At 46.8% G+C, this 27,792-nt stretch overlaps 2 protein-coding genes across 3 annotated transcripts in view; one reads left to right on the plus strand and one right to left on the minus strand.

Moving 5' to 3' along the window:
• The window catches only part of kank4 (KN motif and ankyrin repeat domains 4), a 108,060-nt gene extending 97,253 nt beyond the window's left edge, over positions 1-10,807 (minus strand). Inside the window, exon 1 of the mRNA XM_041840048.2 lies at positions 10,623-10,807. The gene's annotated coding sequence lies outside the window, so the exon portion shown is untranslated. The remainder of the gene's footprint in view (positions 1-10,622) is intronic.
• A 3,185-nt stretch (positions 10,808-13,992) lies between these two features.
• On the plus strand, positions 13,993-22,988 carry usp1 (ubiquitin specific peptidase 1). Of its 2 annotated transcripts, none has more exons than XM_041840049.1 (9): positions 13,993-14,326; positions 14,833-15,053; positions 15,514-15,664; positions 15,787-15,888; positions 18,785-18,954; positions 19,166-19,899; positions 20,053-20,217; positions 20,430-20,631; positions 20,819-22,988. In XM_041840049.1, exons 2-9 carry the CDS (start codon positions 14,887-14,889, stop codon positions 21,630-21,632), a joined length of 2,505 nt encoding a protein of 834 aa, XP_041695983.1. In that variant the 5' UTR covers positions 13,993-14,326; positions 14,833-14,886; the 3' UTR covers positions 21,633-22,988. The 2 variants fall into 2 exon arrangements, with proteins under 2 accessions (XP_041695983.1, XP_041695984.1); XM_041840050.1 differs by having other exon boundaries at positions 18,788-18,954.
• The last annotated feature ends 4,804 nt before the right edge of the window (positions 22,989-27,792 follow it).

Raw genomic sequence — 27,792 nt, forward strand, 5'->3', positions numbered from 1 at the left:
CCCCAAGAACACCATCCCCACCGTCAAACATGGAGGTGGAAACATTATGCTTTGGGGATGTTTTTCGGCTAAGGGGACAGGACAACTTCACCGCATCAAAGGGACGAAGGACGGGCCATGTACCGTCAAATCTTGGGTGAGAACCTCCTTCCCTCAGCCAGGGCATTGAAAATGGTTCGTGGATGGGTATTCCAGCATGACAATGACCCAAAACACACGGCCAAGGCAACAAAGTAGTGGCTCATGAAGAAGCACATTAAGGTCCTGGAGTGGCCTAGCCAATCTCCAGACCTTAATCCCATAGAAAATCTGTGGAGGGAGCTGAAGGTTTGAGTTGCCAAACGTCAGCCTCAAAACCTTAATGACTTGGAGAAGATCTGCAAAGAGGAGTGGGACAAAATCCCTCCTGAGATGTGTGCAAACCTGGTGGCCAACTACAAGAAACGTCTGACCTCTGTGATTGCCAAGTCATGTTTTGCAGAGGGGTCAAATACTTATTTCCCTCATTAAAATGCAAATCAATTTATAACATTTTTGACATGCGTTTTTCTGGATTTTTTTGTTGTTATTCTGTCTCTCACTGTTCAAATAAACCTACCAGTAAAATTATGGACTGATCATTTCTTTGTCAGTGGGAAAACGTACAAAATATGCAGGGGATCAAATACTTTTTTCCCTCACTGTATGTGTATGAAAACCATTATCAAAACAGTTTTTTAAATTCACATTAACCACAAAAACCAAGGTATGGGGCCTCCTGAGTGGCGCAGCGGTCTAAGGCACTGCATCGTACTGCTTGAAGCGTCACTACAGACCCGCGTTCGATCAAAGGCTGTGTCATAGGGTTTACCTCATATTTGGATATTTGATTCTGCTATGCCACTAAAATCATAATAACCACTGACAACTAAAATATGGTGTTATTGTTAGGCGTATTATTCATAATATTCATAATAATAGGGGAGGGGGGGTAGTTTGTGGTCCTCTGTAGCTCAGCTGGTAGAGCATGGCGCTTGTAACGCCAGGGTAGTGGGTTCCATCCCTGGGACCACCCATACGTAAAAATGTATGCACACATGACTGTAAGTCACTTTGGATAAAAGCGTCTGCTAAATGGCATATTATTATATTATTATTAGTGCAAAAATGTACCCCAAAAGGTTCTTCAAATGGTTATTTGAGGATCCATTAAAAGGGGTTCTTTGAATAACCATTCTAAAGGGTTCTTCAAAGAACTTATAGGGGTTCCCCCACAGTTTCAATTTGAAGAACCCCTAAGGATACTCCAGGAATCTTTTATATTTAGAGTGTGTACAGGCTGCTAGACATTTATGTAAGAGTTTTTGTTTGTGTCTGTCGGGAGTGATGTGTTATCCCGCTTGCTAAGTAAATACCGGAGGAAAGTGGAAAGCGCGCCTTGAGCTTTGTGCGTTGTGCCTGGCCCGCACGACCTGCGATTTCCGTGAATCTGATTGGTCAAGACACGCAAAGAGCCTGCAGCAGCACTGCGATGTGAAGGACAGAGAATCTGTGCGCGAATTGAGGCAAATCGATCTACAAAACAGCACTTTGCCCCTCTTTTTAACGTTTTGCGTCGATATATTTCATTAAACTAAATTAAAAGGATTGAAAAGTGCTATGGCAAATGCCGCCTCGCTGTCAGCTTCCTGCCTCCTGTTTGTCTCCGGGCCTCTAGAGGTCATCTGTGTTCCCCTCTGCCTTAGTTCTTCCTCGTGTGTGTCAGCTTCCTGCCTCCTGTTTGTCTCCGGGCCTCTAGAGGTCATCTGTGTTCCCCTCTGCCTTAGTTCTTCCTCATGTGTCCTAATTAGCTTGATCCAGGTCACCTGTGCCTTGTTTCCCCTTGTGTATTTTAGCTGTGTGTTTTCCCCTTGTTTCTCACTTGGTCATTGCGTCCTGACTATGTGTCTCCTGCTTTGTCCCACCGTGTCTGTCCTAGTAAGTTGTTCAAAGTTATCTTTAGTTTGTTTTTCTCCCCTCGTGGAGTTGTTTTGTTTTGCCTCCTGTTTTGGAACATTAAATCTACTTGCCTGGAGTATTGCCTTGGGTGTTTCATTTGGGTCCTACAACACCTCCTCTGTGGCTAAGGGGTAGTACCCCCAGCTCTCCACATCTGAGACCGGAGTTTCTAGCCCGGCTTGTGACAGAATGACCAAGACAATCATGGACCCAGAAACACTCAGTTCCCCGGACCTGTTGGCGGTGATCACTCGACATGAGGCTTCTTTCCAGCGCCATGAAGCCGTTCTCAGCCGACAAGAGGAGCTGATGGCTAGTCATTCTCAACTCCTGGCCGAAATGATGAGTTCCCTCCGCCAGCTCTTTGAACGCCTCCCTGGTCCTCTCCCTTCCCCCAGGTCACCCCCAGTGACGACAGGTCGTCTCGGTTGGCGGAGCCCCGACTACCACCTCCCAAGCCCTTTTCTGGGGATCCAAGCTCTTGCCAGGGTTTCCTCACCCAATGCTCCCTCACCTTCGAGCTCCAACCCTCAAGTTTTCCCACAGACCGTTCCAAGATTGCCTACATCATTACCCTTCTTTCAGACAAGGCGCTCGCCTGGGCTTCTGCGGTGTGGCAGTCCCAGGAGGCCTGTTGTGACTCCCACGCTGCATTTGTAGAAGAGTTCAAGCGGGTGTTCGATCATCCTGTCAGTGGGCGGGAGGCTTCCAAGCGCCTACTGTCTCTCCGTCAGGGGCCCCGAAGCACGGCAGATTTTGCCATTGATTTCCGGACCATAGCAGCAAGGAGCGGATGGAATGATGAAGCGCTGAGGGTCTGCTTTCAGGGGAGGGTTATCTGAGCCCCTTCAAGATGAGTTAGCCACCCGAGAACCAGCTGGTGATCTCGAGTCCCTCATAGCCTTGGCCATCCGCCTGGACAATCGTCTAAGAGAGCGGAGAACGGCTCGCCGTCAGGTGTCTCATTCCCAAGTTCCTCTGAGCGGCTCTGTTTCTCCTGTTTGGACTCCGTCATTCAGAGCTTCCCCGGCTCCTGAACTGCTCCAGGATTCCCCGGAGAGCATGCAGTTAGGCCGTTCCAGGCTTTCTCCCAACGAAAGGGAACGTCGCATGAGGGAACGTCGGTGCCTCTACTGCGGGGTTGCCGGCCACTTCCGCTCCACTTGCCCCGAGCTTGGAAACGCCTGTCCCCGCCCAGCTACAGGAGGGCTGTGATGGGGAGAGTTAGAGCGCCTCCTACTAACGCTGTCCTGGCTATTCCAGCCACTCTGTCCTGGGGGGCCACCAGCATCGGGTCCAGGCTATGATCGATTCCGGTGCCGCAGGTGATTTCCTGGATGTAACCTTGGCTAAGGAACTTAAGATCCCTACCCAACTACTTCCCTCAACCCCAGGCAGTTACAGCCTTAGATGGCAGACCTCTGGAACCAGGAAAGGTTACCGAGGCGACTCAGTCCCTGCGACTTACCATCTCTCAACACCAGCAGGAGGAGACCTTCTATCTCATTGACTCTCCCGAGTATCCTATTATCCTGGGTCACCCTTGGCTATGCAGACATAATCCCCAGATCGACTGGCCTACGGGCACCATTCTAAGCTGGGGTCCCGCCTGCCAACTCACCTGCATGCTTCAGAGTCCCTCAGCCCCTAGTACCCAGTTTCAAGAGTCTGTTGACGTCTCCCGAGTCCCCAGTGTTTACCATCGGTTCAAGGCAGTGTTCAGCAAGGCCCGGGCTACTTCCTTACCGCCTCATCGCACGTATGACTGTGCCATTGATCTACTCCCTGGGTGCTGCCCTCCTAGAGGTCGGATCTTTTCCTTGTCCTCCCCCGAGCACGCAGCTATGGACACCTACATTAAGGAGTCCTTGGCAGCCGGCCTCATCTATGCCTCTACTTCCCGGCTGGGGCGGGCTTCTTTTTGTTGAAAAGAAAGACGGGGGTCTTAGGCCTTGTATTGATTACCGGGGACTCAACAAAATCACGGTTCGGAATCGATACCCCCTTCCTCTCATGGCCACTGCTTTTGAGCTGCTTCAAGGGGCTTCCATTTTTACTAAGCTGGATCTCCGCAATGCTTACCATCTCGTGCGGATCCGGCAAGGAGACGAATGGAAGACGGCGTTCAACACGCCCACGGGGCACTATGAATATCGGGTGATGCCGTTCGGGCTCACCAATGACCCCGCAGTATTCCAAGCCCTGATTAATGATGTTCTCCGGGATATGCTTAATCTGTTCGTCTTCGTGTACCTGGACGATATCCTCATCTTCTCGAGGTCACTGAAGGAGCATGAGGGGCATGTTAGCAGGGTTCTCCAGAGGCTCCTTGACAATCACCTCTACGTTAAGCCTGAGAAGTGTGAATTTCATGTTTCTCAGACTCAGTTTCTCGGGTTTATTGTCACTCCCGGGCACCTAGAGATGGATCCCAAGAAGGTCAAGGCGGTCCACGATTGGCCCACACCTGCCACGGTCAAGGAGGTTCAACGGTTCATTGGCTTTTCTAACTTCTATCGGAAGTTCATTAAGAATTTCAGCTCGGTGGTAGCCCCCTTGACGACGCTTACCAAGGGAGGAGGGACCAAGATTCACTGGGGTCCGGAAGCAGCAGGGGCCTTCGAGGATCTCAAGCGCCGCTTCACGTCTGCTCCGATTCTGGTGACCCCTGACCCAGAGAGACCTTTCGTGGTGGAGGTGGACGCCTCAGAGGTGGGGGTGGGAGCCGTCCTGTCACAGAGGGGTGCGGATGGGAGATTACACCCTTGTGCCTTCATGTCTCGCCGCCTGTCTGAGGCCGAGCGCAACTACCACGTGGGGGATCTAGAGTTGCTTGCGGTAAAACTGGCATTGGAAGAGTGGCGCCATTGGCTTGAGGGGGCTCAGCACCCTTTCCAGGTTCTCACAGACCACAAGAACCTGGAATATCTCCAACAGGCTAAGCGGATGAACCCTCGGCAAGCACGATGGTCCCTTTTCTTTAATCGATTCCAGTTCCTCCTGACTTACCGACCTGGCACCAAGAACGTCAAGCCGGATGCTCTGTCTCGAGTCTATTCTCCCGAGTTACAAGAGAAGCCCTTGGCATCGATTATTCCGAGGTCTAGGATCGTCGCACCTCTTCAGTGGGAACTAGAAAGAGGGGTACGAGAAGCTCTTGTCCAGGAGCCCGATCCAGGCGGTGGTCCTGCCGGTCGCCTGTCATGCCTCTCTCTGTTCGGGGCCGCGTCTTGCAGTGGGGTCATGAGTCGCCCTTGACATGCCATCCAGGCAGTGCTCGCACACTGGAGTTCCTCCGACGGCGGTTTTGGTGGCCGTCCATCAAGAAGGACGTGCAGGTCTATGTTGAGGCCTGCCCTGTGTGCAACCAGGGAAAGTCGACACGCCAGCGACCCCAGGGACTGCTCCATCCCTTACCTGTTCCTCGAAGGCCATGGTCACACCTTTCTCTGGACTTTGTTACGGGACTTCCTCTATCCCAGGGCAACACCGTCATCCTAGTGGTGGTAGACCGGTTCTCTAAGGCTGCCCGGTTTATTCCCCTGCCCAAGCTGCCCTCGGCTAAGGAGACTGCTGAGCTCCTCATGAACCATGTCTTCCGGATATTTGGTATTCCCCTGGACGTGGTCTCTGACCGAGGTCCCCAATTCTCGTCCCGGTTTTGGGGGGCCTTCTGCAGGCTTGTTGGGGCCACAGCCAGCCTATCGTCGGGGTTCCATCCAGAGTCTAATGGCCAAACGGAACGGATTAATCAGGATCTGGAGACCACCCTGCGGTGTATGGCGGCCAGTAATCCCACGTCTTGGGCCACCTATATCATTTGGGCTGAATATGCCCACAACACCCTCCAGTCCTCAGCCACCGGATTGTCCCCCTTCGAATGCCAGTTCGGTTACAACCCTCCATTGTTTCCAGAGGAGGAGGCGCAAGTTGGTGTTCCCTCGGCCCAGCGCTTTGTCCAACGCTGTAGGCGGACCTGGAAGAAGGCCAGGCGTGCCCTCCTTCGGACCTCCCAGAGATACCAAAGTCAGGCTAATCGCCACCGCCGGACGGCCCCCTAGTTTCCGAGCTGGTCAGAGAGTTTGGTTGGCCACTAAGAACCTGCCCCTCCGGGTCGAATCCAGGAAGCTTTCCCAGAGATACATCGGGCCTTTCCGCATTGCTAGAAAGGTTAACCCTGTGTCGTATCGTTTGGTTCTCCCTCGCTCCCTTAGAGTTAACCCCACTTTCCATGTTTCACTCCTTAAACCTGTCTTGTCTTCTCCCTTTGCCCCCCACGCAGACCCCGCCACCTCCCAGGATCATTGACGGCCAGCCAGCCTACACAGTCCGCCGGATACTGGACTCCCGGAGGGTCCAGAACTCTCTGCAGTATCTGGTGGACTGGGAGGGCTACGGGCCGGAGGAGCGCTCCTGGGTTCCAGCCAGGGACATCCTGGACCCAGGTTTGATCCGAGATTTTCGCACCCTGGGGCCAGGGTGTTCTGGAAGGAACGTCAGGAGTCGTTCCTAGAGGAGGGGGTCCTGTCAGCTTCCTGCCTCCTGTTTGTCTCCGGGCCTCTAGAGGTCATCTGTGTTCCCCCTCTGCCTTAGTTCTTCCTCGTGTGTGTCAGCTTCCTGCCTCCTGTTTGTCTCCGGGCCTCTAGAGGTCATCTGTGTTCCCCTCTGCCTTAGTTCTTCCTCATGTGTCCTAATTAGCTTGATCCAGGTCACCTGTGCCTTGTTTCCCCTTGTGTATTTTAGCTGTGTGTTTTCCCCTTGTTTCTCACTTGGTCATTGCGTCCTGACTATGTGTCTCCTGCTTTGTCCCACCGTGTCTGTCCTAGTAAGTTGTTCAAAGTTATCTTTAGTTTGTTTTTCTCCCCTCGTGGAGTTGTTTTGTTTTGCCTCCTGTTTTGGAACATTAAATCTACTTGCCTGGAGTATTGCCTTGGGTGTTTCATTTGGGTCCTACAACACCTCCTCTGTGGCTAAGGGGTAGTACCCCCAGCTCTCCACATCTGAGACCGGAGTTTCTAGCCCGGCTTGTGACACTCGCCACATGTTTTCCGGCATCGCTGTGTCTAGGTGTGTGTGAGCCAGGGCACACACAGGCCCTATGCATCTCCCAATCAGGCCTGTGTAAGCTATAGCCTTTCACAGGGTTCACACAGGCCCTATGCATCTCCCCACCAGGCCTGTGTAAGCTATAGCCTTTCACAGGGTTCACACAGGCCCTATGCATATCCCCACCAGGCCTGTGTAAGCTAAAGCCTTTCACAGGGTTCACACAGGACCCATGCATCAGTATCTCCACAGATTCATGTCTGTGTAGGCTAGGCCTGTTATTTCGTGCAGTAAGTGTATGGCTAGAATGCTTGGAATATGTTTGGTTGACTAAATGCACTCTGGGAGCTCTATGAAGCTCTGTGTTCAGTAGTGTCCACAGCTCCAGGGTGGACCCGGGTATGAACGCCTCATTATTACTTTACGAAGCCCTTCCTATACCCAGGTCAGCCTGCTGACATGACAAAGTGACCCATTTGGGGCATAAAGGGCAAAGGGGATTAAACCCCAGAATAAAGTTGATAACAACTGTGGATCGAGGAAGGGTTGAATGATACTAAACTGAAAGGACTGCAGACTTGATCACAATCTCCAAAATACTTCAAATGTGGTTCAATCTTAAAAACAAATGAAATGTAAGTTATGAAGATAGGGACACACCATACAGAGCAAATGGATATCACATCTACCAAACACACTGGACCCCCCATTCTTTACTGCTTGGGCTGAGCGATATGGCCAAAATATCATTTCACGGTATTTGTAAAAAATGTGATGGTAGGACAGTATTTTATGGTATTTTATGTTTTTGAATAATAAAAGTTCTTCATTTGGTTCATGACTAGTGCGTGACCCTACGTTGGCAACACATACATTCTAAGTGATTGCAATTGGTCTTTCCCCATTCTGATTGTTTTATACTGTTCAATTCAACTTCAACCTAAAAAGAAACAAAGACTCCTTATTTTTAACCAAATGTTGCAATTGCTATTTGACTTGCGATTTAGATCAAAACACTTGGGTGAACTGTTGGAATCATGGAAATAGAATGTTTATCTAATTCTATAGTTAGAATATAAATAACAGTGGTCACTTTGAACACAGTGTTGTTTGACATGACAACGAATGAAAATGCCAGGGAAGAGTTATTGTGACATGGTAGGAACCAAAGTGATGGTCAGTGTTTCCTAGTGGACCCTGTAATCTTTGGCTACATTAAATGTTTCTTCAGGTAGCCAACCTATTTGTGCTTCACATATTCCTCTTTGATTTAGAAGATACTGTTGCACAAACAACATGGTGATTTAAGCCTACACCAGCGCTGTTATCAGGCTGTATTAGCTAGCTAAAATGGTTTGCTCTGACTCAGTACATTTATTAGCTAGCTAGGTAGCCAGTTAACTAGTGATTAGCATTAGGAGCTAACAAGAAAAGACAAATTGCTAAGAAAAGACAAACTAGCTGTTTTCAGATGTAAGAAACACAACCTAATAGTGTAATTATAGAATGCATGTGGATTTATATTAAGAAGGAAAGTGGAAACAACATCATTGTCATCAACATTGTTACATGTGCTGCATTGACCATGCAGACTGAACACAAGAGTCTCCTGGTCAAGCAACAACAAATGCTCTCCTTGAGTGACAGGGGGCGAGACTAGGTCTGTGTGGAAAGCGGCATGGAGAGAGAGAGCTGAGAGGGATGACTGAAGTAGCGTGTAAACTATAAAAATGGACGTTACACACAGCATATCACATTAACAAACCAAACATTAAAATACCGTTATAGAAGGTAAAGTAAAAACCTAAACAGGACCGTGCATCAATAACGGTATATAGTAGAATAGGGTATACCGCCCAGCCCTACTTCTAAGTCCATACTTCCAACAGGTAGTTAGTTCCTCTGCACCCCACACACACGGTACAGTGTTTAAGTGTTGAACCTGCTTGTACTGTGAACCAATTAACCTATTTACAGTCTCAAGCACTGTGACTCAGCTTCAGTTCAGATGACTCACTACCTCCAAGGGAATCACCCTAAAACACACACAATGACTAGGGCATTGGCCAACGGTGGGTAGCAGCCGTGTGATGTTTGTGCAGAATCCAACAACACAACACACTCCTTTTCATGACCTGGGGAGGGGAGTTAACTAAGAGCAGTGAGCTCTACTAACAGAGCTCTCCTGCTGGTGAACTCAAAGGAAAAACAAACACTGCACACGAGGACCAAAATAGCCACACACACAGAAACAACAACAGTACACACACCGGCTCTCCAAAGAGGCAGACTCTCTGCCATTCCCTGCTCCACTCTGCCAGCCCCCCTGCTCCAGGCAGGCTCCACAGAGCAGAGGCAGACTCTCTGCCATTCCCTGCTCCACTCTGCCAGCCCCCCTGCTCCAGGCAGGCTCCACAGAGCAGAGGCAGACTCTCTGCCATTCCCTGCTCCACTCTGCCAGCCCCCCTGCTCCAGGCAGGCTCCACAGAGCAGAGGCAGACTCTCTGCCATTCCCTGCTCCACTCTGCCAGCCCCCTGCTCCAGGCAGGCTCCACAGAGCAGAGGCAGACTCTCTGCCATTCCCTGCTCCACTCTGCCAGCCCCCCTGCTCCAGGCAGGCTCCACAGAGCAGAGGCAGACTCTCTGCCATTCCCTGCTCCACTCTGCCAGCCCCCCTGCTCCAGGCAGGCTCCACAGAGCAGAGGCAGACTCTCTGCCATTCCCTGCTCCACTCTGCCAGCCCCCCTGCTCCAGGCAGGCTCCACAGAGCAGAGGCAGCTAGGCAGAGATCAGATCAAAGTAAACGCCTTGCCTTTAATGTTCCCTCTCTGAGAAGCCAACAATGGACGATGCACTCACTCACTCACAGACTCACTGACCAGGCAGGAGTCAGGAGCAATGCTGTGTGTGTACATGCAGGCCACAGAAGAGCAGCCAAGCGAATATACACTCACGTTAAAGCCCAGCCTAGTGCAATGATCTCTCTCTCTCGATCGATATCCACTTCTGTCTCTCTCTTTCTCTCTCTCTCTCTTCCTATCCATCCCCATTCCCCTGTATGCTTGTCCTGGTTGGCTGACTGAACCCCCAGCTGTAAGATATTAGCCAGACCAGCAGAACTCTAAACTAAAACATGGCACGGCCAACCGTCAAATGGGATAGAATATGGAATACAGCGACAGTAAAGAGCTCTAATAGACCCATGAAGACAGACCATAGTGGTTACACTGAGTGTACTCTCTCTCTCTCGCTGTGTGTGTGTGTGTGTGTGTGTGTGTGTGTGTGTGTGTGTGTGTGTGTGTGTGTGTGTGTGTGTGTGTGTGTGTGTGTGTGTGTGTGTGTGTGTGTGGCATCCTATAACCACATTCTGAAAGTCTGAAAACCCCCAAGGAACAGAGGAGAGAATAAAACAAGATATCGGAGGACAGGAAGAAAGGAGAGTGGCGGGACCGGAGATAGTAACAAAACAGAGGAGAAAAGAAGAGTGAAGGAATGAGGGAGAATGAGAAAGAATCCCAGTTGAGAAAACACACAGAGATAAGAAAAGGGTTGAGAGAAAGAAATGAGTGAAGAGTGTAATCTTTATCATATCTTCTCACCTCTAATCAAGGCTCTTATTTTCTTTGTCTTCAGAGGTGTTGATGGAAGTCCAGTGTGCTGCCTCAGTCCTCTGTCAGTGTCCTCTGTGTGTGTGTGTGTGTGTGTGTGTGTGTGTGTGTGTGTGTGTGTGTGTGTGTGTGTGTGTGTTCTATCTCTCCCTCACACTCAGCATCTGGAGCAGAGGAACAGGAACGATTGAGTTGAATGTAGAGGACTTAACATACGGGACGGCAAAGTACTTCACAACACTGAGGGGGCCGGACTAGCTGGTGGGGACACACCCACTTTCCTCAGCACTGGTCCAATGAGAGTGCTGGGGGTCAGATCACACACACACACACACACACACACAGTGGGCAGGCAGCTGGACTGAGGAAAGCCAGCGTGGCTGCTTAAAGACTGAGAGGAAAATAAACCCACTGATGAAAATGCTAAACAATGAGGGGGATTTAAAAAGCAAAACAATAAGGGGGATTTAAAAACCAGGACAGTCTGAGCATGTAGCCTACACGGCTCCTAATGTCTGTGAGGGTATGACTGAGCACTCACTGTAGTGTGTGTGTGTGTGTGTGTGTGTGTGTGTGTTTGACTGGGGAGGGGGATGTAATGCTAAGCCCCACTGTAATTAGAAAAAACAGCACTGGGGGTTTCATTTCGGCAGCTCCAGGACATACTTGTCATTCTTGGAGTGCACTACCCTATCCCTCTATCCATGTCTCCCTCTCCATGCATTTCCCCTAATGATCCCACTCTAGCTGCTATACCACCCACAGACCTGACTTGGAATCAGCAGGCCAGGCAGGCTATACCTCCTTCAATAGCATACCTAGCCCACTATCAGACTAGTTCTACAACCATAGAAATAGAATAAATAGAATAATTATATTTAGTATACAACATCATGCATTAGATTAAATACTCTCATATCGAGGTACATTTATTGCACAATCATCTGCTTGATAGCATTAATGCCTTTATATTTGATTGAACATATCCAGTAATGTTATGTAGGCTACAGTAGCCCAGGCTATACTGGGTAAATAAATGCATGAATAATCTCATCTCTCAGGTTTCGTACCAGAGCCTGGGGCTGCAGTAGCCCATGTATGCTCTGGAGCTGGAGCATCACATCACTCTGTCGCGCTCAGCCTCGACCAGAATGGATTATCCAAGACGCACACAGCTCAGCATCCATCAAGACGTCGGGCTGCTGACCAGGCAAAGAACCGCATCAGCAGCTCAATGCCCTGCATGCATTATCCGCTCTGTATTGACAAATACACTGGCTCGGTAGTATCCGCAAGCCGTTTTGTGCTAATGGGCTCGATATCTGTAGTAGGGTACCAGAATATACACCTGTCATTTATTTTGGCGCTCGCCAATAATAACCATATAATCGTCTGAAAGTCTACTGAACGCATGGATCTTCATGGGATACATAAATGTGCAAGATAGAAAAGCATATAGTCACGGATTATTGAATGGATGCAATACCATACGGATCCCCTTTCCTACAATGGATGGGATATAGGTTACACCATCACATCAAATGATAGAGGATATTCCCTATAGCCTACGTAAAGCAATCTGACATAGCGAAACATTTCAGCCACTTTCTATTACATGAAAAACCACTGCAACAAAACGGGTACAAATATGATATATGTCTTACCGTTAATTATTGCATTTGCATAAGGAAGATACAAGGTAAATATGCTCCAAAGATGCAAGAGATGCACGGCTATTTCTCAGGGTAAACGAGCGATATATTATTTACATGTCCAAGGTTTCCCTCTGCTGGCTAAAATCTTGTACTGGAGTGTACCTCGATCTGGAATCATCACCATAGATCAGAGATCACTGATCATCACTCTCCAGTCTTTCAATTATATTGATAGATTTAGGGGGAAGTAATGTAATTATGTTGTATACATTTTTGATGTAGCAACTGTTTTTAGACCAACAAAGCCAGAAAATGTTCATGCATGATAAAAAAACATTAGATGACCCTCCAAAGATGGCTGCTCCATGATGACCACCGTGTGCACACGGTGTTTCACGGTCTTGGCTAGAAGGGATCTAGCTTTTGTCAAATTAACGTCAGATTTGACTTTTCGTAGCAGGTTAAGATACTTAGGTTAAGATTAGAAAAGGGGTTAGGGTTAGCTAAAATGCACACAAAAAAACAACTTTTGACAAAAGCTGGATCCCTTCTAGCCAAGACAGTGTGACGGAGATGGGACTGTATGAAAGGGAGTTTAGTCCAACGGTAGTTATTCCTGTAAATCCACCATGGCTACTCCCGCCTCCAGTAGTTGATCTAGAAGTGTTGGAGAGACTACAGAAAGATAGGGAGGGTGTTGATCCAGCTGATTTCTTTAAGAGACGCCTGGAAACTGTTTGTCAGGATTTTGTGGCCATTTACGCAGATGGTTTAAAAGATCCAAGGACAGGACGTACTGGGTCAGCATTTGTAGTGCAGGAATGTGGGGTGGAAGTCAGGAAACGTATTACGGATCATCTGGCTGTAAATATGGCGGAGCTGATGGCCATACTGTTGGCCTTGCAGTGGGTGGAGGAAGTCAAACAAGACAGTGTAGTTATTTGCTCTGATTCATGTTGAGTGTTAATGAGTCTCCAGTCCTTTAGCTCACGTAGCAGACAAGACCTGCTTTATGAGGTGCTACAAACCCATGGCAGGATTAAACAGATGGGTATTCAGATAAGATTTACTTGGGTCCCAGCCCATGTTGGGGTGGAGGGGAACGAGGCAGTAGATGAACAGGCTAAACAAGCACTTAGTAGTGGGGATGTTGAAGTTTCAATGAGCAAGGCAGAGGCAAAAAGACTGATATATACAGTAATGGCGCAGAAATGGCAGGAGCAGTGGAATAGAGATAATAAGGGAAGGCATTTATTTCAAGTACAGAGGAAAGTCGGGGAGGGGAGGACGGCAGGAAGGGACAGAAGAGAGGAGGCTATTTTTACAAGATTAAGGGTGGGACACAGCCAGTTGAATAAAACAGTAAATGTGATAGGAAAGGATCCATCAGGAAAGTGTGATTATTGTCAGGAAATAGAGACCGTGGAGCATGTATTGCTACAGTGTGGGCAGTATCAGAGGGAAAGAGAGAGGATGAGATCTAGTATGAGGGAGAAGGGGATACGGGAAATTAGTTTAAAGAGTATATTGAGTAGAACGTCATTAGATATAGTCTCAAATATTTTGTTATCTTTTTTTAAGAGAAACGGGGTTGACAGGTAGGATTTAATTTCTCCCTGTCTCTGGCCCACACTCCAGTACAGTAGGTGGCGGTAATGCACCATAACGTTGGATGCCAACCGCCGATAAACCCCACTGAAGAAGAAGCCAAGACCGTGTTTCTCCCACGGGTACTGATGGGTTAGTGCTATGTTGTCTCAAGAAATGCCTGTTGCAGTCCTTCGTTTTCACTTTCTAAAATTAAAATCAGTGATGGAAGTTTAAAAATATATATAGGCAACGTTTTACTAACAGTATTGTATTTTTTTTATTGATAGTAACGATCTCGTGCAGGCGCGGGTGCAGCTGGGGTCTTGCGGTCGGAAAAAGCGCCAAGTTCTGCGCACATTGCGTGGTTTATCAAATTGTTTTCCAAATAGACTATGAAATTGAATAAGCTATCGAAGAAAGCGAAAATAAAGTATAACATGACTCAATAAGGTGAGTAAACTAAAGTGGTTGGATATATTTTGGTTAACTGGCCTTGCTAACAACTAAACCGCCCGGTGTTGTCGCTTTTTCCCCCCCCTCACTCACTGCGTAGCAAGATGGCTAGCTAGCTAGCTGGCACGCTAACATGATGGTAGTTAGTTAGATAATTATAACTTAGAAATTACATATGACCAAATTTTGTAAACGGCATGTGTTGGTAAATAGCTAACGTTACTTCGTTAGCTCGACGTTACTGACAACCAGCTCAGCTTTTGTATTTTGGTTATCTTAAGTTAGCCTGCTAGGCAACCCATCTGGTGCTAGCAGCGAGCTAGTTAGTTAGCTAGATGAACTGAATGCATTTGCCACGAAGTTAGTCCTGTAGTCTATCTAGTCAACAAACAATTTAGTATCAGCGTTGTTCACTTTTCTTTTTGCCAGTTAACTATCTGGGAGGGAGGGAGCACAAACTTGATAACGAAATTCACCCAGTCTCACTTTCGCTCTGTTGCCAGTGTGGAGCGCTGTTGTGTTGGCTGTGTATCATAAATTACTAAAGACGGTCGAAGATGCCCGGCCTACAGGGCGATGGCGCGGCTCTTGGGAGCCCCATCAAAAAGAGCAAACTATCTCTGAAGTTTTTCCAGAAGAAGGAGACGAAGCGAGCATTGGACTTCTCTGAACCTCAAGTAGAGGAACCAAAACCAGCCCCAGTTGAACCTGAGGATCCTGCAAGGTGAGTAACAGTTTTGACCAGGTAACTAATGATAAAATAAAGGCTGACAATGCATTTCCACAACACGATGGGGGTGATCAAACAACGTAGCCCAGTTCGATTTCAATGGAGGAAAGTGAAGTGTGCGATGGGAGCTGAACAGTGTGGGACCGAAACAGAACTTTAAGCAAATGTTCCAATAATGCTACGCTATTGAGCAATCAAAGCTCACTATAGCTTCCAGACAATACAGGATTGGCTGTTGATACCTAGCCTGCTTGCTAGCACCCACATGAGGGCGAAGTTAGAGTGGCTATTCTAATGATCATGTTTTGTGGAAATCCCTTCTGAGGTAGCATCTTGTTCGCACCGCCCACTCAATTTAAAGTACTGTGTGAATTGGCAACTATTTTAAATATCTCCTCAGATGTTCTTAGGAATATGGTTTTGAGAACCTTTCATTGTATTCATTATTTTCTAGCTGTGACCAGGTTGTGCCAATCCCACTGCCTGGACATGCCCCGTGTCCAACCTCTCCCATCCGCCCCAGTGATAATGGAGAGGAGACTCTGGTGCCCTTTGTTGGGCTCAATAACCTGGGAAACACCTGTTACCTGAACAGTATTCTACAGGTGTGGTATTTCATTCTCAACAGCTGCATCATGCCATCAACATTTTGATAACAGTATAGGTAGGCTCATTATTATCATACTAAATAGTTTAGAAATGAAACTTTTCTTTATCACCAACCCAGGTATTGTACTACTGTCCTGGGCTCAGAGATGGCATCAAGAACCTCTACAATTTGTCCAAAACAAGGGACAAGCAAAAGGAAGAGGCTGCTAATAGTGATGAGGTATGTTACCTATGTACAACAATGTGAGGTTGACCATGCGGTTGGATTTTAACAGTGAGGAGGAGACAGCAGTTCTTTACTTTTCTTGCACAGTGAGGCTTTTATTAAAGGTGAGGAATAAACAGGCGCCCAATATTTACAGAAATAACAAACTGGTCAAAGAGCAACAAAGAACAAACTGAATCATATTAGCTTGTTCAAGAGAGAACCCAAGATTCAATCATGCCTGAAAAATTCGGCAGCATGTCGACCTGTTCCCTGTCTGTCTCCCTAAAACTAATGGTGGACGACTCCAGGATTTTTGGAGTCTACTCCTGTGGTTGGAGTCGAAGTAGTTAACTCTTGCTCGACTCCCAAAACACTCTGAAACGGATGTGCACACCATCTAATTATTGCAGTCCTACTAGGAAGACGACATTTCCGTTTAAGAAGACCGACATGAGCATGATGCTGCCCATTTGCTCATCAATTTAGCCAATAAAAGGCCTATTTTGTTAGAATAAAGAAGGTGATGTGTAGGAACTCAAATATTTCAGTGATATTTCTGCGGTGCGCAGCAGCCTTGACGGATCCAATGGGATGATGCGGTGCACTCTACTTTGATAAGCCTATTCTTTGCCATGTTTTAGCCCTATTCGGACAGGTATTACAAGACGTTGGTTATGTAATTATTATCCAAGCATGTGCGTTATTCCAGAGGATTCACACAGGATTCGTTTTTTCCAAACTGCCCCCTGTAATTCGTAATTTTTTCAAATTAAATTGACTCATGACGAAAACTAGGAGGTTTTGATTCTAGGCGTGAAGATATTTCAACGTCATGTCTAGATGATAATAATAGACCACTGAACTAGGATTGGGCAGGGTCCAGATTTTCATATTGTCATACCGTCCTTCTCTCATCCCAAGATTTACTGGTTTAGTACACAAGGGGGCATAAAAAACCCCCGCAAAAAGGCCCATTGGGCATCAGTTACCAGAATTCTAACGAAATTAGCACAAGTAATAGCGAATTTCCATGGAGGCTGCTAGCTAAATATGCTAAGGAGCGCAAACAAAAATAAACAAATTGCAAAGATAGCCAATCCAGCTCATAAAGTTATACATATATAGGTAGGAGCTACCGAATGTCATTTTTGGTGAGTTTGGACATTTACAAGCAAATGTGAATGAGCCGTTGTGCAAATGAACAAAGTTTTGATGCTTGCTTGTCTGAAGGAAGGATAGTACTGGCTCTGGAGCAGAATGTGTACATGCTGTGTCTGTGTTGAGTCGCTAGGGCAACGTGCCTGCCTGCTCTGCTCAGATAAGAGGGGGGAGGAGCAGACAGGCCGATAATGGAGAGGAGAAAAAAACGCAAGGAAATCAAGATACTTTTGGTCATGTAGTGTATGTGGACACCTGCTCGTCGAACATCTCATTCCAAAATCATGGGCATTAATATGGAGTTGGTCCTACCTTTGCTGCTATAACAGCCTCCACTCTTCTGGGAAGGCTTTCCACTAGATGTTGGAACATTGCTGCGGGGACTTGAAACAGCCCCAGACTATTATTCCTCCTCCACCAAACTTTACAGTTGGCACTATGTATTGGGGCAGGTAGCGTTCTCCTGGCATCCGCCAAACCCTGATTTGTCCGTCGGACTGCCAGATGGTGAAGCGTGATTCATCACTCCAGAGAACACATTTCCACTGCTCCAGAGTCCAATGGCGCTGAGCTTTATACCACTCCAGCTGACACTTGGCATTGCGCATGGTGATCTTAGGCTTGTGTGCGGCTGCTCGGCCATGGAAACCCATTTCATGAAGCTCCCGACAAACCGTTATTGTGCTGACGTTACTTCCAGAGGCAGTTTGGAACTGTGTAGTGAGTGTTGCAACCGGGGACAGACAATTTTTACGCGCTATGCTCTTCAGCACTCGGCTTTCCCGTTCTGTGAGCTTGTGTGGCCTACCCCTTCACAGCTGATGTCTTCACTATTATTCTAACAATGTAGAAAATAGTAAAAATAAAGAAAAACCCTTGAATGAGTAGGTGTGTCCAGACTTTTGACTGGTACTGTATATATACATACATACTTTTGGTGAATTTACAAGGCATTGCGAGATACAGATTACCAAGCTATAGCCTATGTGCACGGTTCCAACAGTCTGTCTGCCCCGTTCCTCGCTGGCTCGCCTGCTCTTTCTCTTTGCTATGAAAAACACTAGTGTGTGTCTGGTCTTCAGTCTGCTGCGTGTAGAATAGCTCATCCTACTCATTTATAGTCCCTACTTTAGTGAACTTGCGCGAGACATTGCAAGCCATGAAATTGCCTAGGTACAGCATTGCGATAGCCTATACATCTTTTGATTACCGATGCATGGTTCTGAATGTCTGCCTGGTGGCTGACATGCCTGCCTGGCTGTGCCCTCTCTCTCGTTAGCTGTGAAAGATGCAAGAGTTTGTTCTCGGAAGTAACTTACGGCAACTAGTTTCCTCCGTTGCAAAAATACTGAATCTTAGGAGTAGATCGGACTACCCATCATGCAATAGCCAATGAGTCAGTTTCACATCAGTAAACGCAATTAACCTTACAATGCACAAATTACAATCCAGAGATTAAAGGTCATAATCATGCATACATTTATACCAGCACACATCTCAATAAAGGTGCTAACCCCTCAGAATATTAAATAAATACATGAGCTTTTCGTAAATAGTGTCTGGTTATTATAATCCAGCAAGACTGTAGGTTCCCTATGATGTTTCCAATATAGAGATGCGTTTTTAAGACTACAGTCACCATGTGCTTCAGTTACACTGTCGTCATTGCTGCCTGTACTAGCGTGTTTAAATCTTTTGAACGTAGAGCATATGAATACTATAATAACAGTAATCACTCTTTCTTCCTCAGCAGACGGAGAGTCCAGAGGAGGCGGTGCCGGTGCACATGGAACTGCTGGGTAGTTTCCACAGTCTGATCACCTCAGTGGAGCAGCTCCAGTCCAGCTACCTGCACAACCCTGACAAGTACAGTGATGGGGAGCTGGCCACACCTCCACGCAAACTACTAAACACACTCAGGTCAGACCCCAGCACTACAGCAAGGCCCTGCAATACTGGGTCACATTCATTAGGCAGAATATTCTGATATTATGGTGGTTTATGGGTGGAGCGATGATACAGAACACCAGGGTTTTAGCTTTACAGAAAACTTCCTCAAATCAGGGTTTCAACATCCTTGAACAAGATGTTTGGTATTGTATTTGACTGACTGATGGTTGTGTGTTTACAGACAGCTGAACCCCATGTACGAGGGCTACCTACAGCATGATGCCCAGGAGGTGCTGCAGTGCATCCTGGGATACATCCAGGAGGCCTCAGAGACCATCAGGAAGGAACAGGAGGGTGACCAGGACAATGATGTCATAGAGGTCAAGCCAGACAGTGCCTCTCCTGTGGGCACCAACGGCGCTTCAACAGAGGAGCAGGCCAAAACTTCAGAAACATCCCTTGACGATGACGGCCAAACCAGTGGTAAGAGGAAGAGCGATACAGAGGCAGGCAACGCCAAGAAGAAGCCCAAATCCAAGAATGCTGTTGTGGCCGACGATGGCAAACCCCTCACCCGCTCCAAGAGGAAGTTCTCCGGTGGCATCACTGTAGCGCCAAAAGACAAAGGTGAAGAAGAGGGGGAGAAAAAGCAGGAAGAGAAGGGAGAGAAGGAGGAAAGCGACGTGGAGGGGAAAGGAGAGGTAGAGGTGGCCCCTAAAGAGGCGGAGGTGAAGAGGAAGAAGAGGCCCAAGCTGAGCTGGCTGAGGCCCTCAGGGAAGCAGCCCAGTATCTTCTCTAAGTTCATGACCATGGGACGGATCAGCTGCCACACAGGGGGGAAGACGGAGACGGCCAAACCTGGCCAGGAGGAGACAGGTCCTAGCCAACCTCAGGAGAATGATTGTGGGGAACGCGGGATGAACCCTCAGGAGAAGGTAACAAAAGTGCCTGGGGAGGAGAAAGCTAAAAGTGAAGGTGAGTTTATAGTTGTTGAATCATGCTGTTGGAAACAAACTTGGTCATCGATCATGTCCTGTCTGTCACAGGTTTTGTGCCCTTGCTTTAGCCATTGTTTTGTCTGTTATTATGTTGAACGCTGACTGTCCCCTCTCCCTCTCTCCTGTCCAGAGTGCCTGGGTGTGGACTTGATGGAGCGTCTGTTCCAGGGCCGACTGGTGTTGAGGACACGCTGTCTGGAGTGTGAGTGTTACACTGAGAGGAGAGAAGACTTCCAGGACATCAGTGTCCCAGTGCAGGAGGAAGAACCCTGCAGCCCAGACAGCAGCTCAGAGGGTAAGGAGAGTTGTGTACACACTCACACGGTGTTCTTGTATAAAAGGGCAAGTTCTGTAGCGCTAGACTGAACTATACACACAAGGCACATACATGAACAGTCACCACACAAACAAGCTGTCAAAGATCAGCCGAAGCACAACGCTGTCTCACAAATGTCTATCCTCTCCTGTTCCAACTACCTCACCCAAACCCCTCTCTCCACCCCCCAGTCTCCCCTGATCCCAAACCGGCGCTGAAGACTCTGAAGTGGGCCATCTCCCAGTTTGCCTCAGTGGAGAGGATTGTAGGAGAGGACAAGTACTTCTGTGAGACCTGCCACCACTACACAGAGGCTGAGAGGAGTCTCCTGTTTGATAAAACCCCAGAGGTCGTCACCATCCATCTCAAGTGCTTCTCAGCCAACGGGTTAGAGTGAGTCTTTAGTAATAGTTTCCTCAGAGCCTGTCTGTCACAACATCAAAATCCACACAATCCGATACAACACATGAATGTAATACCGTATTAATACAATGGCACATGGTAAGCAGATCTCAGGAAAATTAGGGACCTCTCCATCATGTTACTCAGCACGTGTAAACTGACTCCCTCTGTTGTTCAGGATGGACCCGTACGGTGGCCTCTCAAAGGTGAACACCCCCCTACAGACCCCTCTGAAGCTCTCCCTGGAGGAGTGGTGCACTCACCCCTCAGCCACTGCCACCGGCGGGAAGCACTACCAGCTGTTTGCTGTGGTCATGCACAGCGGGGTCACCATCTCCAGCGGACACTACACCACTTACGTCAGGATGATGGACCTTAAGGACACCAAGGTCTGCCTGCCCGAGGGGGATGAGAAGCAGGTAGAAGAGGAGTGTGGTGAGAAAGTGCACGGTCCGCAACCCAAAGAAGAGGTGCTGGATTATGATGATGGGGAAGTGTCCTTCAGTCTCCATGGTAAAACAGGAAAGAGTGGTGCTGTGAATACTAACTCCGCTAGCACCACCAACACCAGTAAGATGGGCTCCAAGAAGGCTTCAGAGGGGGTGGGACTCCTGGGGGGCCAAAGGAGCCTGTCCAGCTATGACCTAGGGGGCAACAAGCAGACAACCAACCCAGACAAAGCTGCCTCTACTGGGGCAGAGAGCACTGCCACCAGATCATCCAGACGGACCTCCAGTGCCCCGGGACACAGCGGTAGTGGAGGGGTTAAGAAGGAGGGTGAGGGGGGCGAGGAGGCCTCTGTGGCTGGGTGTGAGGGGGCTGGGGTGGCTACGGAGCAGGCCCTAAGCAGCCTGCTGCAGTATGAAGGGAAGTGGATGCTGTTTGACGACTCTGAGGTGCGTCTGTTTGAGGAGGAGGACTTCCTGAGAGCCTGTTCTCCAGAAACCTGCTCCACATCTACCCCATATCTTCTGTTCTATAGGAGGGTCTGAAACCTCTGTATGTTTGTGGGTGAATTAAGTATTTTCCTTGATTCCTCAAGTCCTCTCTCCTTAACTCTTTCTCAAATATCATAGGGAAGTGAGGAGAGCATTGTAAAAGATCACCTGAGGTTTTGAGAACGAGTTGACTTGAGAGTCAGCCTGGTTGGTATGCTGGATTTTGATACTCCTGTCACTGATGTTTATAACCTGTATAGGTCCTTTTAAATGTTTAATATTCAGTTCATCCTTTTTTATGCTGGGAATATAACATTTGCAAAGTCTACAAAAATGCACCTTGGCACTTATGACATCAAGCAACCTGCCCTTTGATTTTCCTTCCCTCTTGTAAGTGGTCTGAATGGAAAGTAGAATGTTTCTCCCTGCCACTTTTTTTGGTTTCAGATTATTTTTTTAAATAAAGAGCACATTTTATTATTGTACATCTTTATCCTGCCCTGGCTCCATGCCTTCTACCCAGGAGAGAGATGTCTGTTGATTAGTGTTAATACTGTTGGACTGTCAGAAGTAAGAGGACTAGTTTTGTCCATAATGTTTAAATTCAGTTACATTCAGATAAGACGGCCATCTTGGTCTAGTTCTTGGTGGAAGAACTTTTGCACGTGGAGAAAAATAAATAACTTATCTTGGTTGATATCATTTTGTACAATGTTTTATAAGTGAGTGAAACCAGTGATGAAATACCTAGCCAGTAAGATAGACAATCACTTTACAAAATGCTAGTACAACATTGCATAGCTGTTAGTCTCAGATTTGATATGTATGGAGGGGGAAGAAGAATGTTTGTCTACCCTAGGGCTCTATTCAATCTGTAACGCAGAAGTTCAGCTTTACAGTGTGATTTAAATGTAATGTTCCCGCTTTAGTGGAGACTGCATTCACGGTAAACGCTGCGTATGTCTGCTCAATGGGGAAATTACCTTTAAATTTACATTGCGGAATCTAACGCTTCAGTTTTACAGATTGAATAGTGCCCCTAGTGTAGGTCTTTTCCTCTAAGCCTTGGTTGTTTTCTCCTGAAGTTGTACAGCTCTGTTCAACGGCAGTACCTCGTTCCAGTGAAAAGGGGCTGTGTGGCCATACTGTTTGACTCACGGGCCCTGTGGAAGATCATAACGTACTATACAAGCAATAAAGTTTGAACTTTCATGTAAAACTGAATTTCTATTAATCCTTTCCCTGCTGTGAAGTATTATAGATTTAAAAGAAATGGTTTGGGTTTGAAACCAGGAAAGTAGACTAAATTACCTTTTTCATGCGAATAATTCCCACTATTGATCTACTTCTCTCTCCTGCTTTAATTTGTAGATTCTCTTGTACATGTAATAAAACACCAGCATATGCAAAGCACTTTGTGAGTTTCCAAATGTTATTTAACTAATACTTGCAAATCTACAAGGTGATTGTCAAACGCGTGACCATGGCCAGTTTAACAGACCACAATGGTTTATTTATACATTTAATGGATTACCAAGTAAACACACCAGTACCTTTTTGAGGGGGGAATTTGTATTCATTTTGTCACTCAGAGAGGAGGATTATTATTTAGAGTCAAATATATTTGTCCAGGCCTCACTTGTTCCTTGACTAGCACCATTCATTATCGCTGTTGATAATTTGGTTATAACTTCTAATAGTAACTGTATCCACTGGTGAATTGGGAAAGAGTGAGGTGATTGCCATATACTGTAAGTAAGAGCCAACATCTTTTTTTTTGTGACAGTGCTGCCTTCCAACAGTAATCAATGCATTTAACTGCAGGGCACTCCCACGTCATATGAAGGAATGTGCCTACCTGATTTAGGGGGACTGAACAATTGGGAGTTGGGGCCAATTTCATGAAACGTTTCCCTGGTGTTAGTCTGAACACACTTAAAATGTATAAATTGATCATTTGGATTATGGGATCCCAAGGTCATATTTTTCCATATTCTGTTCCCGTTAAAGGGTTGTTCAGATTCACTTAGATCTGTGGACCATACTTTTTTAAAAGCTAGCTTAGAATAATAGTTTTACAAAAGTTAATATATTATAGAGATCAGTCCTTTTGGGAGCCCAGATCATTTATTTATAAATCCCATCACTGGATGGTCGGTAGTTGGGTTTTCTAATGGCCTAAATTGACTGGTCAGAAACAAAACTGAAAAGACAAGGAATGCTGGGTCAATGTATTGATAGGTAAACAATACATGTATTCCTATATCAATTGCATTGTTGATAAAAATAGCAAAATCAGTTGATATTGTTAGTCTAGGCTACAATGAAACCAAGAAATGTCCAGATTTTTATATTGTATAAAATGTGTAGCATAAATACAAAACTTTTGGTCAGTCTTGTTAACTTTGATTCGTTTGGGCCTCCCGAGTGGCGCAGCGGTCTAAGGCACTGCATCTCAGGCTGTAATAGCCGGCCGTGACCGGGAGACCCATAAGGCAGCGCACAATTGGCCCAGCGTCGTCCGGTTTAGGGGAGGGTTTGGCCGGCTGGGATTTTCTTGTCCCATCGCGCTCTAGCGACTCCTTGTGGCGGGCCGGTCGCCAGCTGGACGGTGTTCCTCCGACACAGTGTGGCTGGCTTCCGGGTTAAGCGAGCAGCTTGTCAAGAAGCACTGCGGCTTGGTAGGGTCGTGTTTCGATGGACGCATGGCTCTTGACCTTCGCCTCTCCCGAGTCCATAGGGGAGAAATGTTTGCAAATGTATTAAAAATAGAAAACAGAACTACCTTATTTACATAAGTATTCTGACGCTTTGCTATGAGACTCGAAATTGAGCTCAGGCGCATCCTGTTTCCATTGATCACCGTTGAGATGTTTCTACAACTTGTCCCGAAGAACACAGTGTCCTCCATCATTTTTAAATGGAAGATATTTGGAACCACCAAGACTCTTCCTAGAGCTGGCCGCCCGGCCAAACTGAGCAATCGGGGGAGAAGGGCCTTGGTCACCGATGGTCACTCTGACAGAGCTCCAGAGTCCTCTGTGGAGATGGGAGAACCTTCCAGTAGGATAACCATCTCTACAGCACTCCACTAAATCAGGCCTTTATGGTAGAGTGGCCAGACGGAAGCCACTCCTCAGTAAAAGGCACATGACAGCCCGCTTGGAGTTTGCCAAAAGGCACCTAAAGGACTCAGACCATGAGAAACAAGATTCTCTGGTCTGAAGAAACCAAGATTGAACTCTTTGGCCTGAATGCCAAGAGTCACGTCTGGAGGAAACCTGGCACCATCCCTACAGTGAAGCACGGTGGTGGCAGCATCATGCTGTGGGGATGTTTTTCAGCGGCAGGGACTGGGAGACTAGTCAGGATCGAGGGAAAGATGAACGGAGCAAAGTACAGAGAGATCCTTGATGAAAACCTGCTCCAGAGCGCTCAGGACCTGACTGGGGCGAAGGTTCACCTTCCAACAGGACAACGACCCAAAGCACACAGCCAAGACAATGCAGGAGTGGCTTCGGGACAAGTCTCTGAATGTCCTTGAGTGGCGCAGCCAGAGACCGGATTTGATCCTGATCAAACATCTCTGGAGAGACCTGAAAATAGCTGTGCAGCGACGCTCCCCATCCAACCTGACAGAGCTTGAGAGGATCTGCAGAGAATGGGAGAAACTCCCCAAATACATGTGTGCCAAGCTTGTAGCGTCATACCCAAGAAGCCTCAAGGCTGTAATCGCTGCCAAAGGTGCTTCAACAAAGTACTGAGTAAAGGGTCTGAACACTTATGTAAATGAAATATTTTTTATTTTGAATACATTTGCTAAAAATTCTTAAAACTGTTTTTTGCTGCGTCATTATAGGGTATTGTGTGTAGATTGATGGGAAAAAACAATTTAATCAATTTTAGAATAAGGCCGTAACGTAACAAAATGTGGAAAAAGTTAAGGGGTCTGAATACTTTACGAATACACTGTGTGTGTGCAAAGCTGTCATCAAGGCAAAGGGTGGCTACTTTGAAGAATCTCAAATATAAAATATATTTTGATTTGTTTAACACTTTTTTGGTTACTACATGATTCCATATGTGTTATTTCATAGTTTTTATCTTCACTTTTATTCTACAATGTAGAAAATAGTAAAAATAAAGAAAAACCCTGGAATGAGTAGGTGTGTCCAAACTTTGGACTGGTACTGTATACATATATACACATACACATACACACTGAACAAAAATATAAAACGCAACATGCAACAATTTCAAAGATTTTACTGAGTTACAGTCCATATAAGGAAATCAGTCCATTTTAATAAATTCATTAGGCCCTTATCTATGGATTTCACATAACTGAGAATAAAGATAAAAAAATAAAAATAAAGTAGGGGCGTGGATCAGAAAACCAGGATCTGGTGTCACGACCATTTGCCTCATGCAGCGCGACATATCCTTGGCATAGAGTTGATCAGGCTGTGGAATGTTGTCCAACTCCTCTTCAATGGCTGTGCGAAGATGCTGGATATTGCCGGGAACTGGAACACGCTGTCGTACACGTCGATCCAGAGCATCCCAAACATGCTCAATGGGTGACATGTTCGGTGAGTATGCAGGCCACGGAAGAACTGGGACATTTTCAGCTTACAGGAATTGTGTACAGATCCTTGCGACATGGGGCCGTGCATTATCATGCTGAAACATGAGGTGATGGCGGTGGATGAATGGCACGACAATTGGCGTCAGGATCTCGTCACGGTATCTATGTACATTCAAATTTCGTTCATTGTCCGTAGCTTATGCCTGCCCATACCATAACCCCACCGCCACCATGGGACACTCTGTTCACAACGTTGACATCAGCAAACCGCGCACCCGGACGACGCCATACACGCTGTCTGCCATCTGCCCGGTACAGTTGTAACCGGGATTCATCCGTGAAGAGCACACTTCTCTGGCGTGCCAGTGGCCATCGAAGATTAGCATTTTCCTGCTTAAGTCTGTTACAACGACAAACTGCATTTAGGTCAAGACCCTGGTGAGGACAACGAGCACACAGATGAGCTTCCCTGAGACGGTTTCTAACAATTTGTGCAGAAATTCTTCAGTTGTACTAACCCAGTTTCATCAGCTCTCCAGGTGGCTGGTCAGACGATCCCACAGGTGAAGAAGCCGAATGTGGAGGTCCTGGACTGGTGTGATTACACATGGTCTGCAGTTGTGAGGCCGGTTGGACGTACTGAGGCGGCTTATGGTAGAGAAATTAACATTAAATTCTCTGGCAACATCTCTGGTGGACATTCCTGCAGTCAGCATGCCAATTGCACGCTCTCTCAAAACTTGAGACATCTGTGGCATTGTGTTGTGTGACAAAACTGCACATGTCAGAGTGGCCTTTTATTGTCCCCAGCACAAGGTGCACCTGTGTAATGACAATGCTGTTTAATCAACTTCTTGATATGCCACACCTGTCAGCTGGATGGATTATTTGGCAAAGGAGAAATGCTAACTAACAGGGATGTAAACAAATTTGTGCACAACATTTGAGAGATAAGCTTTTTGTGCATATGGAACATCTCTGGGATCTTTTATTTCAGCTCATGAAACATAGGACCAACACTTTACATGTTGCATTTATATTTTTGTTCAGTGTACACTACCGTTCAAAAGTTTGGGGTCACTTGGAAATGTCCTTGTTTTCGAAAGAAAAGCAATTTTTTGGTCCATTAAAATAACATCAAAATGATCAGAAATACAGTGTAGACATTGTTAATGTTGTAAATGGCTATTGTAGCTGGAAATGGCTGATTTTTTATGGAATATCTACATAGGCGTACATAGGGCCATTATCAGCAACCATCAGTCCTGTGTTCAAATGGCACGTTGTGTTTGCTAAACCAAGTTTATCATTTAAAAAGGCTAATTGATCATTAGAAAACCCTTTTGCAATTATGTTAGCACAGCTGAAAACTGTTGTGCTTATTAAAGAAGCAATACAACTCCGGGAGGCGACGCCGGGATGCTGACCTTCTAGGCAGAGTTGCAAAGAAAAATACATATCTCAGACTGCCCATCTTAATCGTTTCTTTTTATATGACAGTCTGAGATATGGCTTTTTCTTTGCAACTCTGCCTAGAAGGTCAGCATCCCGGAGTCGCCTCTTCACTGTTGACGTTGAGACTGGTGTTTTGCGGGTACTATTTAATGAAGCTGCCAGTTGAGGATC

The sequence above is a fragment of the Coregonus clupeaformis genome, chromosome 20, assembly GCF_020615455.1.
Source record: "Coregonus clupeaformis isolate EN_2021a chromosome 20, ASM2061545v1, whole genome shotgun sequence".
In the NCBI taxonomy this organism is placed as follows: Eukaryota; Metazoa; Chordata; class Actinopteri; order Salmoniformes; family Salmonidae; genus Coregonus; species Coregonus clupeaformis.